General features: G+C 48.9%; 1 protein-coding gene across 1 annotated transcript; it reads left to right on the plus strand.

The window, feature by feature from the left end:
* The first annotated feature begins 100 nt into the window (after positions 1 to 100).
* On the plus strand, positions 101 to 15,450 carry PEBP4 (phosphatidylethanolamine binding protein 4). The gene is made up of 4 exons (XM_071729139.1): positions 101 to 155; positions 1,802 to 1,948; positions 3,902 to 4,034; positions 15,058 to 15,450. The coding sequence occupies exons 1-4, from the start codon at positions 139 to 141 to the stop codon at positions 15,232 to 15,234; spliced, it is 474 nt and encodes a 157-aa protein (XP_071585240.1). The 5' UTR covers positions 101 to 138; the 3' UTR covers positions 15,235 to 15,450.
* Positions 15,451 to 16,482: the final 1,032 nt, after the last annotated feature.

Here is a 16,482-nt window from a genome sequence, read left to right on the forward strand (position 1 = left end):
AGCAGCAGGAACGGGGATTCTGGATCCTTCCTGGGTGTTCTCTGGGCTTGGGGGGTGGTGACAAGGTCGGGGCCACCACCACCCACCTTGTGACATCACATCCCTGGTGCCCTCCAAAGTTTGGGTGGGGGGTGGGGGATGCACCCTGATTGCAGGTGGGAAAAAAAGGGGTGCTGGGGAGGGGGGGGTGGTCCCTGAAACTGGGATTTTGGGTATAATTGGGATTTGGGATGGGGGATGGAGGAAAGGGGGTGCTGGGCCTGGAGTTGGGATGAGGGGTGGGAGGGGGATGGGGGAGAGGGGAGGGTGGGGGGGGGACAAGGGGGTTGTGGGGTTGCTACAGGGGTTGTGGGATTGCTATAAGGGGTTGTGAGGTTGCTACAGGGGCTTGTGGGGTTGCTACAGGGGTTGTGGGGTTGCTACAAGGGTTGTGGGGTTGCTACCGGGGCTTGTGGGGTTGCTACAAGGGTTGTGGGGTTGCTACAAGGGGTTGTGGGGTTGCTATAAGGGGTTGTGGGGTTGCTACAAGGGGTTGTGGGGTTGCTACAAGGGTTGTGGGGTTGCTACAGGGGGTTGTGGGGTTGCTATAAGGGGTTGTGGGGTTGCTACAGGGGGTTGTGGGGTTGCTATAAGGGGTTGTGGGGTTGCTACAGGGGGTTGTGGGGTTGCTATAAGGGGTTGTGGGGTTGCTACAGGGGGTTGTGGGGTTGCTACAGGGGTTGTGGGGTTGCTACAGGGGGTTGTGGGGTTGCTACAGGGGTTGTGGGGTTGCTACAAGGGTTGTGGGGTTGCTACAAGGGGTTGTGGGGCTGTTACAGGGGTTGTGGGGTTGCTACAAGGGGTTGTGGGGGTTGCTACAAGGGTTGTGGGCTTGCTACAGGGGTTGTGGGGTTGCTACAAGGGTTGTGGCTTGCTACAGGGGTTGTGGGGTTGCTACAAGGGTTGTGGGGTTGCTACAAGGGTTGTGGGGTTGCTACAAGGGGTTGTGGGGTTGCTACAAGGGTTGTGGGGTTGCTACAAAGGGTTGTGGGGTTGCTACAGGGGTTGTGGGGTTGCTACAAAGGGTTGTGGGGTTGCTACAGGGGTTGTGGGGTTGCTACAGGGGGTTGTGGGGTTGCTACAGGGGGTTGTGGGGTTGCTACAAGGGGGTTGTGGGGTTGCTACAGGGGGTTGTTGGGGATATTACAAGGGGTTGGTGGGGATGCTACAAGGGGTTGGTTGTGGGGTTGCTACAAGGGGTTGTGGGGTTGCTACAAGGGTTGTGGGGTTGCTACAGGGGTTGTGGGGTTGCTACAGGGGTTGTGGGGTTGCTACAGGGGTTGTGGGGTTGCTACAGGGGTTGTGGGGTTGCTCCAAGGGCTGTAGGGGATGCTCCAAGGGGTTTTAGGGGATGCTCCAAGGGGTTGTAGGGGGATTACTACAAGAGGTTGTAGGGGATGCTCCAAGGGATTGGTGGTGGGACTGTTCCTAAGGGGTTGTAGGGGGTGCTCCAAGGGATTGTAGGGGGTGCTCCAAGGGGTCGTAGGGGATGCTCCAAGGGGCTGTAGGGGATGCTCCAAGGGGCTGTAGGGGATGCTCCAAGGGGTTGTAGGGGATGCTCCAAGGGATTGTAGGGGGTGCTCCAAGGGGTCGTAGGGGATGCTCCAAGGGATTGTTTGGGATACTCCAAGGGGCTGTAGGGGATGCTCCAAGGGGCTGTAGGGGATGCTCCAAGGAGTTGTAGGGGATGCTCCAAGGGGTGAGTGCCGGGTCACAGCTGTGCCTGGGGCTCTGAGCTCCCTGTCCCTGTGTCCCTGGGCAGGATGAAGCTGGTGGGTGCTGTGGTGCTGGTGCTGGCCGCCAGCCTCCTGAGCACCCCAGCCCGGGGGGAGCAGCTCCCTTGGCCCGATGAACCCTCCAGGACCTGCATTTTCCAGCAGCTGAGCAGCCCAGACCGGGAATTCTGCAGGTGAGGGGCTCCTTTTGCCTCCTTCCCAACCCTCAGCATCCTCCCGTGTCCAGCTCTCACCTCCTGGGACCATAAATTCCAGGGCTGGGAATGTTCATCCTTTTTTCTAGGAACTGAGGTTCTTGGGGTCTCTGATCACCTGGAGAGCTTCTTGGCTCCGTTTGCCAAAAGGCTTGAAAATGAATTTTTTGGAATTTTTTTTTGTCTTCTGCAGAAAGCTGCAGGGGATTTTAGGGATTATTTGGGGTCGGGAATCATCCCAAAGAGCTCAAAGCCCATCCTGCTGGTCTTGGAAGGATCCTGCCAGTGCCTTGCTCCCTGCTTCCAGAGGGCAACGGGGAAAAGGGGGGCTCAAAATTCAAATTACTTCTTCAAAGCCAAGGGGCTGAGGGATAATTTTGCTCCCCAAACCTTAAAAATCTGATGGGATTTATTTTTTAAAGATGATGGAAAATATTGGGAATAATCTAAAGTGTGCCCCAAGGCCAAGGAACTGAGGGATAATACTGGGAATAATCTAAGGTGTGCCCCAAAGCCAAGGGGCTGAGGGATAATTTTGCTCCCCAAACCTTAAAAATCTGATGGGATTTATTTTTTTAAATGATGGAAAATATTTGGAATAATCCAAGGTGTGTCCCAAGGCCAAGGAATGATGGAAAATATTGGGAATAATCTAAAATATGCCCCAAGGCCAAGGAACTGAGGGATAATATTGGGAATAATCCAAGGTGTCCCCCAAGGCCAAGGAGCTGAGGGATAATTTTGCTCCCCAAACCTTAAAAATCTGATGGGATTTATTTTTTTAAAGATGATGGAAAATATTGGGAATAATCTAAAATATGCTCCAAAGCCAAGGAACTGGGGGATAATACTGGGAATAACCCAAGGTGTGCCCCAAAGCCAAGGAGCTGAGGGATAATTTGTTCCCCAAAATCTGGTGGGTTTTATTTTTTTAAAGATGATGGAAAATACTGGGAATAATCCAAGGTGTGCCCCAAGGCCAAGGAATGATGGAAAATATTGGAAATAATCTAAAATATGCCCCAAGGCCAAGGAGCTGAGGGATAATTTTGTTCCCCCAAATCTGGTGGGTTTTATTTTTTTAAAGATGATGGAAAATGTTTGGAATAATCCAAGGTGTGCCCCAAGGCCAAGGAATGATGGAAAATATTGGGAACAACCTAAAATATGCCCCAAGGCCAAGGAACTGAGGGATAATTTTGTTCCCCCAAATCTGGTGGGTTTTATTTTTTAAAATGATGGAAAATATTAGGAAAAATCTAAGATATGCCCCAAAGCCAAGGAATTGAGGGATAATATTGGGAATAACCCAAGGTGTGTCCCAAGGCCAAGGAGCTGAGGGATAATTTTGCTCTCCAAACCTTAAAAATCTAATGGGATTTATTTTTTTAAAGATAATGGAAAATATTTGGAATAATCCAAGGTGTGCCCCAAGACCAAGGAATGATGGAAAATATTGGGAATAATCTAAGATATGCTTCAAAGCCAAGGAACTGGGGGATAATTTTGTTCCCCAAATCTGGTGGGTTTTCTTTTTAAAATGATGGAAAATATTGGGAATAATCCAAGGTGTGTCCCAAGGCCAAGGAATGATGGAAAATATTGGGAATAATCTAAAATATGCCCCAAGGCCAAGGAACTGAGGGATAATTTTGCTCCCCAAAATCAGACAGGCTGGGATTTTTGAAGATGATGGAAAATATTGGGAATAACCCAAGCTGTGCCCGAGCCATCTGAACATAATAATGATTATTTCACCTCTTTCTGCTGCTGGGGAAGAGGGAAAAACCCCGGGGCTGATGTTCCACCCCTAAAGGATGCTCTGGATCCCACACCTCCCCCTCAGCCTGGGGAGGGAGATAAATCCCCATAATTTGTGGCCCATCCCAAACGCGGTTTTTCTCCGTTTTTTTTGGCTTTTTTTCCCTTCAGAGGGGGTTTAGAAATCATCTACCCAGAGCTGGGCGATGTGAGCTGCATTTACATCCCCAAATGCCACCGGTACCGGGGCCGGATCAGCCGCGAGTGGGGTCCCCCGCGTGTTCGCTACCCACGGGCTGCCCAGGTGAGTCCCGATCCTGTCGCCGCTCCTCACTGTCCCCTCCCCCCGTGTCCCCGCCTTAATTAGGGGTGGAACCCGCTAATTGAGGAGGAATTACTTGGGAAAGGGGTTTTTTTCCACCTTGAACTCGGAGCTGGGCCGGGACACCCGGTTGGGTCGGGCCGGGACACCCGGTTCCTGGGGGTTTGGGTGCTGGGGACACCCTGGGAGTTGCTCACCCTGTGGATTTTGGCTCCTTCCATTTTTTTTATTATTTTTTTTTCCCCCCGCGTTTCCCCGTGGCTGGGGCTAACTCAAAAAACTCCGATTTTTTCACCCTCTTTTCCTCCTCTCTACCAAAAACTCCGATTTTTTCACCCTCTTTTTCCCCTCTCTACCAAAAACTCCGATTTTTCCACCCTCTTTTTCCCCTCTCTACCAAAAAATCCGATTTTTTCACCCTCTTTTCCCCCTCTCTACCAAAACCTCCGATTTTCACCCTCTTTTTCCCCTCTCTACCAAAACCTCCAATTTTTCCACCCTCTTTTTATCCTCTCTACTAAAAACTCCGATTTTTTCACATTCTTTTTCTCCTCTCTACCAAAACCTCCGATTTTTTCGCCCTTTTTTCTCCTTTCTACCAAAAAATCCGATTTTTTCGCCCTCTTTTTCCCCTCTCTACCAAAAAATCCGATTTTTCCACCCTCTTTTTCCCCTCTCTACCAAAAACTCCGATTTTTCCACCCTCTTTTCCCCCTCTCTACCAAAACCTCCAATTTTTCCACCCTCTTTTTCTCCTCTCTACCAAAAAATCCGATTTTTTCACCTTCTTTTTCCCCTCTCTACCGAAACCTCCGATTTTTCCACCCTCTTTTTCTCCTCTCTACCTTCCAGCTTCTGTGCAAGTTTGTTTTGTTGTTTTTTTCCCTTCCGTCGTCGCAAAAAAAAAAATAATTTTGCACCACAAATCGATTTGTTTGGGGTTGGTAACGGACTTTTTACTTTTCTTTTTTTTTTTTTTAATGAGTTGTCAATTTTCTGAACCCACCAAAAGCTTTGACCGGGGAGGTTTTGGGGGGTTTTCTATCCTGGGGCTGCCGCTTGCTTGGAGAAACCGAATTAATTCGAATTAATTCATCTTTTTGGAGGGGTTTGGCACCCCTGGTCCCCCCTTTTTCCCCCCCCCTCGGGGCTGCTGTTCTCAAGCGCTGCCGCCAGGTGGCAGCATTGAACTTCCCAGCGCGCTGGGAGCACTGGGAGCACTGGGAGCACTGGGAGCAGCGGGGTCTCCCCCTATTCCAGGAATGGGGATGAACTGGGATGGGGGGAAAGAGCAGGCTGTAGGGTTTGGGGGTGTCTGGGGGACACCCTGAACCTGCTGCCAGTTTGGGGACAGAACCTGCTGGAGGTGTGTGGTGACATCTGGGGGTCCCCAAGCCCCCGGGGGGGTTTTGGGGTCACCTTGGTGGCTCTGGGTGGGAAGGAGGAACTCAGCTTGTGGGGTGCTTGGTTTGGGGATCCTGGGGTGCTTTGGGGACCATGGGGGACACCCCAGCAGTGCCACAGGGACAGGGACATCTCCAACCAGTGGGGTCTCAGCCCCATCCCAACCTCCAGCACTTCCAGGGATGGGGCAGCCGCAGCTTTTTGGGGCTCAGAGCATCACCCCAAAGAATTTCTCCCTCCCATTTCCCCTCCTGGAAACTCTTCCCCTCATCCCATCCCCGTTCCCCTCATCCCATCCCCGTTCCCCTCATCCCATCCCCGTTCCCCTCATCCCAAGTCCCTTCTCAGCTTTCCCGGAGTCAATTTTTTTTTTTTTTTTTTGGTGTCCCCAGAGTGGATTTTTCGGGCTGGTGACTGCGTGGGTTGAAGTGTAACTTTCCCTTTGGTTCTCCTCCACCTTCCCCTCCCCCCAAAAATAAAATAATTAAATATTAATACTGCTAATAATGATGATAAATCCTCCCTGGCAGAGATTGCTGTCCATAAATCCATCCCTCACCTGGGCACGGCTGGAAATTTCCCAGGGATGGAGGCACTTGATTGGCTTTTGATTTTTTTTATTTATATTTTTATTTATTTTTTATATTGATTTTTTTTTTTTTTTTGTTTGTTTGTTTTGGTTTTGGTTTTTTGCTTTTTTGTTTTTTGGTTTTTTTTTCTTTTTTGTTTTTTGTGGTTTTGTGTTTTTGGTTTTTTTGGTTTTTTGTTTTTTGTTTTTTTGTTTTTTGTTTGTTGGGTTTTTTTGTTTTTTGGTTTCTGTTTTTTGGTTTTTGGTTTTTTGGTTTTTTGGGTTTTTTTTGTTTTTTGTTTTTTGTTTTTTTTGTTTTTTTGTTTTTTTGTTTTTTGGTTTTTTGGTTTTTTGGTTTTTTGGTTTTTTGGTTTTTTGGTTTTTTGGTTTTTTGGTTTTTTGGTTTTTTGGTTTTTTTGTTTTTTGGTTTTTGGTTTTTTTTGGTTTTTGGTTTTTGGTTTTTTGGTTTTTATGTTTATTTTAATATTTATTTTTATATTTATAATTATTTTATTTTTATTTTATTTATGATTTATTATTTATTTTTATATTTCTTTTATTTTTTTAATTTTTAATTTTTTATTTTTATTTTTTATTTATTTATTATTTATTTTTTATTTATTTTTTATTTATTTTTTATTTTTTATTTTTTATTTTTTATTTTTTATTTTTATTTATTTATTTACTTCCATTTATCACTTCATCTCTTCCCCCAAAGCCAGGGCATTGCTGTGGCTGCTCCTCTGCCTTCTCCACGGTGACGGGGGATTTTTTTTTTTTTATTTTATTTTTTTTTTTCCCCCCCAAACAAAGCCTGGGAATCAGGCTGGAAAGCTTGGGAATAACCATTCCCTGCCCACCTTTCCCTTTCCCTCATTCCTGCAGGAAGCTTTGGGGCTGGGCAGCTCCCTGGGACCCCCTGGCAGGGGCTCAGCACCTCAGGGTGCTGGGTGGGGACCCATTTCTGGCACCCAGGGGTGCTTTTCCCTTCCCAGAGAACTCGAGGCATCCGAGGCCGCTTCCTGGGCTTTCCCATTTTTTTCCTTGGATTTTCCCAAGCTCTGCTCAGCCAGGAGCTTCCTGCAGGGAGCAAATTACGGGGATGGGAGGGGAAAAAAATTCATAGGATCATAGAATGGGCTGGGTTGGAAGGGACCCCAGAGCTCATCAAGTCCAACCCTTGATCCACTCCCCCCGTGGTTCCCAGCCCATGGCACTGAGTGCCACATCCAGGCTCTTTGGAAATATCTCCAGGGATGGAGAATCCACCCCTTCCCTGGGCAGCCCATTCCAGTGTCTGAGCACCCTCTCCAGAAAGAAATTCTTTCTAATGTCCAACCTAAACCTCCCCTGGCACAACTTGAGACCTCTTGTGCCCTCTTGTCTTGCTGAGAGTTGCCTGGGAAAAGAGCCCAACCCCCCCCTGGCTCCAACCTCCTTTCAGGGAGTTGGAGAGAGTGATGAGGTCTCCCCTGAGCCTCCTCTTCTCCAGCCTCAACACCCCCAGCTCCCTCAGCCCTTCCTCACAGGAATTCTGCTGGATCCCTTCCCAGGGAGCCTCCTTGCTCTTCTCTGGACCTGCTCCAGCACCTCAAGCTCCTTCCTGAGCTGAGGGGCCCAGAACTGGACACAGGACTCAAGCTGTGGCCTCCCCAGGGCTGAGCACAGGGGCAGAATCCCTTCCCTGGACCTGCTGGCCACGCTGTTCCTGAGCCAGCCCAGGATGCCATTGGCCTTCTTGGCCACCTGGGCACACTGCTGCCTCCTCTTCAGCTTCCTGGCAATCCAGACTCCCAGCTCCCTTTCTGCCCCTCTGTGCCCAGCCTGGAGCTCCCCATGGGCTTCTTGTGTTGAACCTCATCCCCTTGGGATCAGCCCAACTCTCCAGTCTGTCCAGGTCCCTCTGCAGAGCCCTCCTGCCTTCCAGCTGATCCACACTCCCCCCAGCTCGGTGTCCTCTTCAAATTTGCTGCTGATGGACTCAATCCCCTCACCTAAATCCTCACTAAAGATATTAAACAGCACTGGGCCCAACGCTGATCCCTGGGGGACACCACGGCCGCCATTTTGAGGCAGCCCCGTTCAGCTCCACTCTCTGGGCCCGTTCCAGCCAGTTCCTAACCCAGCACAGAGTACATTTAAAGCCTCAAATTGCTCACAGAAAGCTGAGTCCAGATCACTCCAGGCTCCTCCTCTAGGGATACAATTTATTCTTATTCCCAACCCTCTAAGGATGCTTCGGAATAATGGGATTTTCCCCCCCAAAAAAAAAATCACTCTGAAGTGAGTGGCAACAAGTGTTGTGCCAGGGCTGAGGCACCGGGGTTGCTTTTTATGGTTTTTTAGTGGGATTTCTAAGGTTGGGAAATGTGAATTTTATTTTTTTTTTTTTAAATCCCAAGGAAAACGAGAAGCTGGAGTTATCCCCGTGGATATTTGGGATAACCCAGCTGAGGGTTCTGGGTAAAGGGATTTTCTGGCCTAAAAAAAAGAAAAAAAATCAGGGTTTGAGGATGAAAACTTGTGTAGGAAGTGTTTGCTTGCCATGGGACACTTTGTCACTTCAAGGGAAAAACAGAAAAAACCAACCCAAAAAACCCAAACCACCACCAAAAAAAAAAAAAAAAAAAGTAGAGTTTGTTTTTATCCCTGGAAATATTTCTCAGTTGGGTGACGGGGAGGGGCACGGGGAGGTTTCCCACCCTCCTAAAGGATGGGTGGGTGGGTGCTGGGTGGGGAGCAGGGCTCACCCTGCCCGAGGGTGCTGAGGCCTCTGCTTGAGGCCTTGATGACCCCGGGGGAAGGTGAGGGCAAGGGGGGGGGGAAGGGCACACCAAGGGGTGGGGTGAAGGTCAAGGCCATGGCTTGGGTGAAGAGCAACGCCAATGGGTTGGGTGAAGATCAAGGCCAATGGGTTGGGTGAAGGTCAAGGCCATGCGTTGGGTGAAGGTCAAGGCCATGGGCTGGGTGAAGGTCAAGGCCACACCCATGGGTTGGCTGAAGGTCAAGGCCATGGGCTGGGTGAAGGCCACACCAATGGGTTTTTTAGGGTCATGGCCATGGGTTGGGTGAAGGTCAAGGCCACACCAATGGGTTGGGTAAAGATCAAGGCCATGGGCTGGGTGAAGGCCATGGCCACATGTTAGGTGAAGGTCAAGGCCACACCCATGGGTTGGGTGAAGGCCACACCCATGGGTTGGGTAATGGTCAAGGCCATGGGTTGGGCTAAGGCCACACCAATGGGTTTTTTAAGGTCATGGCCATGGGTTGGGTGAAGGCCACACCGATGTGTTGGGTGAAGGTCAAGGTCCCACCAATGGGTTGGGTCAAGGTCATGGCTGTGTTTTGGGTGAAGGCCACACCAATGTGTTGGGTGAAGGCCACACCCATGGGTTGGGTGAAGGTCAAGGTCCCACCAATGGGTTTTTGGAGGTCATGGCAATGAGTTGGGTGAAGGCCAGGGCCACGTGTTGGGTGAAGGCCCTTCCAGAGAGGTGCCACCCACCACTTGTAGGCCTGGGGCACTTGAGTTCTCCACTTTCTGTGTGTTTAGCAGAGGTTTCTGTCCTTTTTACTCCCTGAGGCACTGCAGCTTCCTCACACATCCCTTTTCCTTCCCCCAAAACCCCATCTTGGCCTTTTTTTGGTGCTGTGCTTCCAGCTGGCCACTCAGGGCTGTGCAGTGGAACACCAGAGGCATTCCCTGGGGTGGGGAAGCCAAGGAATGATGGTTTGGATGCCTGGAAAAACTTGGCCATGGATCTGTGACCTTGGCAAGTTTCAGTTCTTCATCTTTCTGGCCCACTTCACCCTCTTGGTGCTGCAGGGGTGATGCTGAGGCTGCTCAGACCTGGCTTGGAGCCCCTTTTGAGCATCAGAATTTTCCTCCCAAGGTATCCCACGCAGCTTTTGCTTCAAAGATGCTTCACAGAGCAAACACTGACCCCCAGCCATCCCCATATATTTTTATTTTTATTTTATTTTTTTTTTATGGAGCATCCTCTGAAAATCCTGGCAGAGGAGCCGGGTGAAGCAGCACAACATCTGCTTGGGTGGGCAATGCCCCCTCCTCATCCTGCCTCAATATTGCTTTGCTCAAGCAACAGAAAAAAAAAAAAAATAATGGGAAAAGAAAATTGGCCAGTGCCTCAATTTGGGGGGCAAGTTGATAAATCCTGGAGCTAAGCAATCCCAGCAGAAGGTGATGGATGGAGGGGCAGCCCCGTGATCTATCGGCACATTAGCCCTGACATGATTCTGTTTTATTACCAGACAGAAAAACAGATTACTCCCGAGATCAAATCGATGGGAAACTTTATTTACTGCTTTTTCCAAAGCAGATTTGCTGGGCCTTTATAAAAACATACAGCAGATGCTAGTGATAGGACTTGTCTGCTTGTTAAAAAGCAATTTGCCCCCCACGAGCTTCACCACCTTTTTACCTGCTCCTCCAGATTTGTTTCCAGCATCACAGGGCTTGACAACTTCCTTAAAGGTTTCTTTGGGCTGGTTTAGGGTCAGAAAAAGGGGTAGAACTTGCTTTTTTTTTTTTTTTTTTTTTTGGTGGGGAGGGGGTTGTTTCTACCCGCATCCTGAAACTTTAAAAAAAAAAAATTGAATTTTTTTGGCAAAAACAACGTTCCTCCCTCAAAACAGCCTGAGAAGGAGACAACTTACACACATCCAGAAGCTGGAATTCCTCTTTGCAGCCAGGGCCACATCCTGCCAGGGCACTGGGACCATTCCCAGGGTGATGGGGAGGAGGAGAAGGAGTTTGGATATTCCTGGAGTCCAGGGATAAAATCCACTTCTATCCCAGCCTTGTTCCTTTTGGAAACCCTCGGTGGCCTGGCTGGAGCCAGCCCTGATTTAGAAAAACTTCTGTGCCCCAGGCTTTGGGGCCCATTATTTGGGGAAGGGCTTGGCTGGGGAAATTCTGCAGCTCTGAACAAAAGGAGGAGAAGTTTTGCTTTCCAGCCCTTAACTGGGCTCCAGTTTGCTGCAACTGGTTGGGGCTGGGAGCACTGGGGTGAAATTGGAGGCTCATTACAGAAGATGGCTTGAAGCACAAGTTTCTGGCTCCTCCTTGGCTCCTGGAAGCCTTTGGGATGAAGGAGCCACCAGTGTGGGGTGGGTGCTTTTTGTTGAGTTTTGTTGGTTGTTGTTGTTGTTTTTTTTTTTTTTTTACCCAATTCTGTCTGGGCTACTTAAAAAACAATGGCCCAACATTCCTTCCTGCTGCTGTCAGGCAGATATTTTAGGGATTAGCCCAAATCCCTGGTGTCCAACCCCTCCTTTTTTTTTTTTTTTTTTGCCCTGCTGGGGATGCTTTGGGTTCCCATGGTTTGGGACATCCCTGACTCCAACTCCAGTTCTGAGAGGTGGGGTTGGGCTGAGGGGCTTCAGCTGCCCAAAGGGCTTGAGTGGAGGGTGTAAAAGCAAAAAAAAAAAAAATATATATATATATAAAGTGTCCTCTGAGCTCTTCTGCACAACCCTGTCCTCTCCTAACCCAAAGGGCTTGAGTGGAGGGTGTAAAAGAAAAAAAAAAAAAATATATATATATATATATAAAGGTGTCCTCTGAGCTCTTCTGCACAACCCTTTCCTCTCCTAACCCAAAGGGCTTGAGTGGAAGGTGTAAAAGCAAAAAAAAAAAAAAAATATATATATATATATAAAGTGTCCTATGAGCTCTTCTGCACAACCCTGTCCTCTCCTAACACAAAGGGCTTGAGTGGAAGGTGTAAAAGCAAAAAAAAAAAAAAAAAAAATATATATATAAAGTGTCCTCTGAGCTCTTCTGCACAACCCTTTCCTCTCCTAACCCAAAGGGCTTGAGTGGAGGGTGTAGAAGCAAAAAAAAAAAAAAAAATATATATATATATAAAGTGTCCTCTGAGCTCTTCTGCACAACCCTGTCCTCTCCTAACCCAAAGGGCTTGAGTGGAGGGTGTAAAGCAAAAAAAAATATAAATTTATATATATATATATAAAGTGTCCTCTGAGCTCTTCTGCACAACCCTGTCCTCTCCTAACACAAAGGGCTTGAGTGGAGGGTGTAAAAGTAAAAAAAAAAAAAGAAAAAAAAAAAAATATATATATATAAAGTGTCCTCTGAGCTCTTCTGCACAACCCTGTCCTCTCCTGACCTGGGCTGGAGGTTTGGGAGCAGAGGTGTTGGTCCAGGGTGCAATCCTGCTGTGATTCCCTTGGGAAAAAGGAGAATATCCTTGATGGAAAGCAGTGGTGAAGTGCAGAGGGGCTGGTGGAGGGGCCAGCTGGTGCCACACGCCATGAGAACTTCTTTCCCTGAGCAATCCTGGCAGGAATGTCACTTTGCATCCCTGTCATTACCTCCCTGGACCCTGGACAAAGCCCTCCAGGAAGGAGGATGAGCTTCAGAGATGGCAAAAACCTCCAGGTCATCAAACCTCCTCTCCTCATTGCTTATGTATTGGCATCCCTGGGACAGCCACTTGTGCCTCCTTCCCCAGCAAAACACTGGAAAGCAGCAAATTTATTTTTTTTTTCTTCTTCTTCTTTTTTTTTTTTTTCCCTTTGATCCCAGCCACCGCTCTCCAGTAATCAAAGTTTAAGCTGCTTGGGATGAAATAATTGCTTAACAATCATCCCAGACAAAGTGATTCAACAAATGACAATTAGGACTTGTGATATAGGGAACAGATGCATTCAGTGTACCATATTATAATGTGCTAATAGGAGATTGACAGCACAATAATAGGAGAGAACAGCCACTCAGCCTATAATTCCAAACCAAATGTGAGGCTGTCCACAGAGCTCAAATCCTAACAGGCTGGAAAATTAGAGGTAAGAAGGCACAAGGTTCACAAAGACTCATTAGCAGGTTGGCTGTGAAATTCCCAGGCAGGGGAAAAAAATAAAAATCAAAATAAAATAAATAAAAAAGGGGAATTTTTTTTTTTTTTTTTTTTTTTTTTTTTTCTGACTTTCAGATGCCAAAGGGGGTGAGGAGGAAGCTCAGAGGAGGAACCTGGGGCTGCTGGGGCTGCTCCACCTTCAGATCCAGGTTTTTTTGGGGAGCAGAGGGATGTTCCTAGGGGAACAGCCTGATTCCAGAGGCAGGGATCCATCAGCTGCTGTCACTGTCCAGCTGGGGAGCCCCAACCTGACAGGGGGGGTGTGAAGGAGCCAGGGAAATGAAGGCTGATGTGAAGACAGAGCCCTTGAGGGGCCTTTCCCAGGGGATTTGGGTGCTGCCCAAGCTCTAAATGATGCTGATGGGTGACAGGGCCACCCACCCCTCAGCCCTGTCCATGGCAATTAAAGCACTCGGGGTTTGCTCTCCCTCCTGGGGTCAAATCAGGAGGTGGGGATGGGGGCTGGAGGCTGGGGGTGACCTGCGTGAGCGGGGGGCAAGATGCTGCCTGGGGAGCCCCAGGAGCACCCCCCCTCCCCTTCCTCAAATCCCCCCCACACACACAAAAAAAAAAAAAATTAAAAAAATTAAAATAGGCTTGGGGTTCACCAGGAAATATTCTGCTTATTCTTAGGGCCAAAGAAACCAAAGGAACTGATGTTTTCAGCTCTGGGGACAAACCAGGCTTCAGCTTGCTCTTTACACAAATAGGACCCATTCCCTCAACCCCCCCCCCCGTCCAAAAAGAAAAAAAAAAAACAAACCAAAAGAAAAAAAACCCGTCTTGGGGTTCACTAGGCAATGTACTCCTTATTCTTAGGGCCAAAGAAACCAAAGGAACTGATGTTTTCAGCTCTGGGGACAAACCAGGCTTCAGCTCACCTTGTCCTGTACACACACCATGCACTTTTTCCACTCCCATTTCATTTATTCATATTTTATTATTAAATAAACACGGCAGAGAACCCACTTCTTGTGTGGGGCAGGGGGAGGATACAAAAGTCAAGCTTCTATCCCTCAGTGCTTAAACTGGAGAGGGACCTGGAGAGACTGGAGAGTTGGGCTGATCCCAAGGGGATGAGGTTCAACACAAGAAGCCCATGGGGAGCTCCAGGCTGGGCACAGAGGGGCAGAAAGGGAGCTGGGAGTCTGGATTGCCAGGAAGCTGAAGAGGAGGCAGCAGTGTGCCCAGGTGGCCAAGAAGGCCAATGGCATCCTGGGCTGGCTCAGGAACAGCGTGGCCAGCAGGTCCAGGGAAGGGATTCTGCCCCTGTGCTCAGCCCTGGGGAGGCCACAGCTTGAGTCCTGTGTCCAGTTCTGGGCCCCTCAGCTCAGGAAGGAGATTGAGGTGCTGGAGCAGGTCCAGAGAAGAGCAAGGAGGATCCCTGGGAAGGGATCCAGCAGAATTCCTGTGAGGAAGGGCTGAGGGAGCTGGGGGTGTTGAGGCTGGAGAAGAGGAGGCTCAGGGGAGACCTCATCACTCTCTCCAACTCCCTGAAAGGAGGTTGGAGCCAGGGGGGGGTTGGGCTCTTTTCCCAGGCAACTCTCAGCAAGACAAGAGGGCACAAGAGGTCTCAAGTTGTGCCAGGGGAGGGTTAGGTTGGACATTAGAAAGAATTTCTTTCTGGAGAGGGTGCTCAGGCATTGGAATGGGCTGCCCAGGGAAGGGGTGGATTCTCCATCCCTGGAGATATTTCCAAAGAGCCTGGATGTGGCACTCAGTGCCATGGGCTGGGAACCACGGGGGGAGTGGAGCAAGGGTTGGACTTGAGGAGCTCTGAGGTCCCTTCCAGCCCAGCCCATTCTAGGATTCTCCCTCCTCCCTCGCCGAGGTGACAACCCTGCTGAGCTGGAGCAGGGAGGGGACACCTGAACGGTCCCCAGGAGGTGACAGGGATCCATCAGGGTGACTCCCATCACCGCTGCCTCTGGCCTGCCCTTCACCTTGGGGTGCCCCAGCAGACAGCTGGGTGCTGGCAGTGTGACACAGGGGGGGTCAGTGAGGACAGGAGCTGTGACACGTGTCCCCAGCCCTGCTCTGCTCCTTCTGCCACTCGGCTTGTCCCTTTCCCCACCCGTTTGGGGACAAAAAGGGATTTTGTGTGAGTTTTGTTTTGGGTTTTTCCCCCCAGGGGAACCCCCTCTCTCTCCTGCATCACCTCCAGCATCCCAGCGAGCACAACCTCGCCCCCGGGCTCGGAGCATCCGGAGCAGCCACCCCCGGGAGTTTTCCTCCTTCCCTCCCTCCCTTCCCTGCAGCATCATTCCCGGTGCCTCCCTGCCAGCACCGGAGCCTTTTCCAGGGATGAGTAATTCCTCCCGATTTGGGGGCTCCTTCCTGCGCTGTGACAACCCCGAGCTTGCCTTTTTCTTTCTTTTCCAGCTGCCAATCTCCAGGAGAAAATCCCCCCCCCCCTCCTCCTCTCCTCCTCCCTTTTTTTTTTTTTTTTTTTTTTTTTTTTTTTTTTTTTTTTTTTTTTTTTTTTTTGTGCGCGTTGGGTTTGTTTTGGTTTTGGGTTTTTTTTGGGGTTTTTTTTTTGTTTTTTTTTTTGAATCCTCACCCCTCCCGCCGGGGGGATCTCGGTTATACAAGCCGGGGGGGACTATTTTGGATGCCTCCTTCCTGCCTCCAAATTGCAGCTTTCGAATGTGACAAGTTACAAAACACTTGAGTCATTTCTCCAGCCCCCCCCCCCCCCCCTACAAGGAAAAGCAGCGGGATGGGGTTTGGGTTGATTTAGAGGGGATTAAAAATAAAAATAAAAATAAAAAAAATCTCTAAATTGAAAAAGGGGGGGAGCTGGGAAGGTGTCTCCTCACATCCTCCTCCCCCACCCCCCCAAGGAAAAGCAGCTTGATGGGGTTTGGGTTGGTTTAAAGGGGATTTAAAAAATAAAAATAAAGTAAAAATATCTATAAATTGAGAAAGAGGGGAGCTGGGAAGGTGTCTCCTCGCATCCCCCCCCACAAGAAAAAACAGCTTGATGGGGTTTGGGTTGGTTTAAAGGGGATTTAAAAATAAAAATAAAATAAAAATATCTATAAATTGAGAAGGGGGGGAGCTGGGAAGGTGTCTCCTTGCAACCCCCCCCCCCCCCAAGGAAAAGCAGCAGGATGGGGTTTGGGTTGATTTAGAGGGGATTAAAAAAAAAATTAAAATAAAAATATCTATAACTTGAGAAGGGGGGAGCTGGGAAGGTGCCTCCTTGCAAACCCCTCCCCACAAGGAAAAGCAGCAGGATGGGGTTTGGGTTGGTTTAGAGGGGATTTAAAAATAAAAATAAAATAAAAATATCTATAAATTGAGAAAGAGGGGAACTGGGAAGGTGTCTCCTCGCATCCCCCCCCACAAGAAAAAACAGCTTGATGGGGTTTGGGTTGGTTTAGAGGGGATTTAAAAATAAAAATAAAATAAAAATATCTATAAATTGAGAAAGGGTGGGGGGAAGCTGGGAAGGTGTCTCCTTGCAAACCCCCCTCCCCACAAGGAAAAGCAGCTTGATGGGGTTTGGGTTGATTTAGAGGTGATTAAAAATAAAAATTAAAATAAAAATATC

Source organism: Heliangelus exortis, chromosome 30 (genome assembly GCF_036169615.1).
Source record: "Heliangelus exortis chromosome 30, bHelExo1.hap1, whole genome shotgun sequence".
In the NCBI taxonomy this organism is placed as follows: domain Eukaryota; kingdom Metazoa; phylum Chordata; class Aves; order Apodiformes; family Trochilidae; genus Heliangelus; species Heliangelus exortis.

Coding starts and splice junctions, on each gene's coding strand:
- PEBP4 (XM_071729139.1), top strand. Junction 1,949..3,901: donor CCAGACCGGGAATTCTGCAG/GTGAGGGGCTCC, acceptor TTTTCCCTTCAG/AGGGGGTTTAGAAATCATCT. Junction 4,035..15,057: donor GCTACCCACGGGCTGCCCAG/GTGAGTCCCGAT, acceptor TTTTCCCCCCAG/GGGAACCCCCTCTCTCTCCT.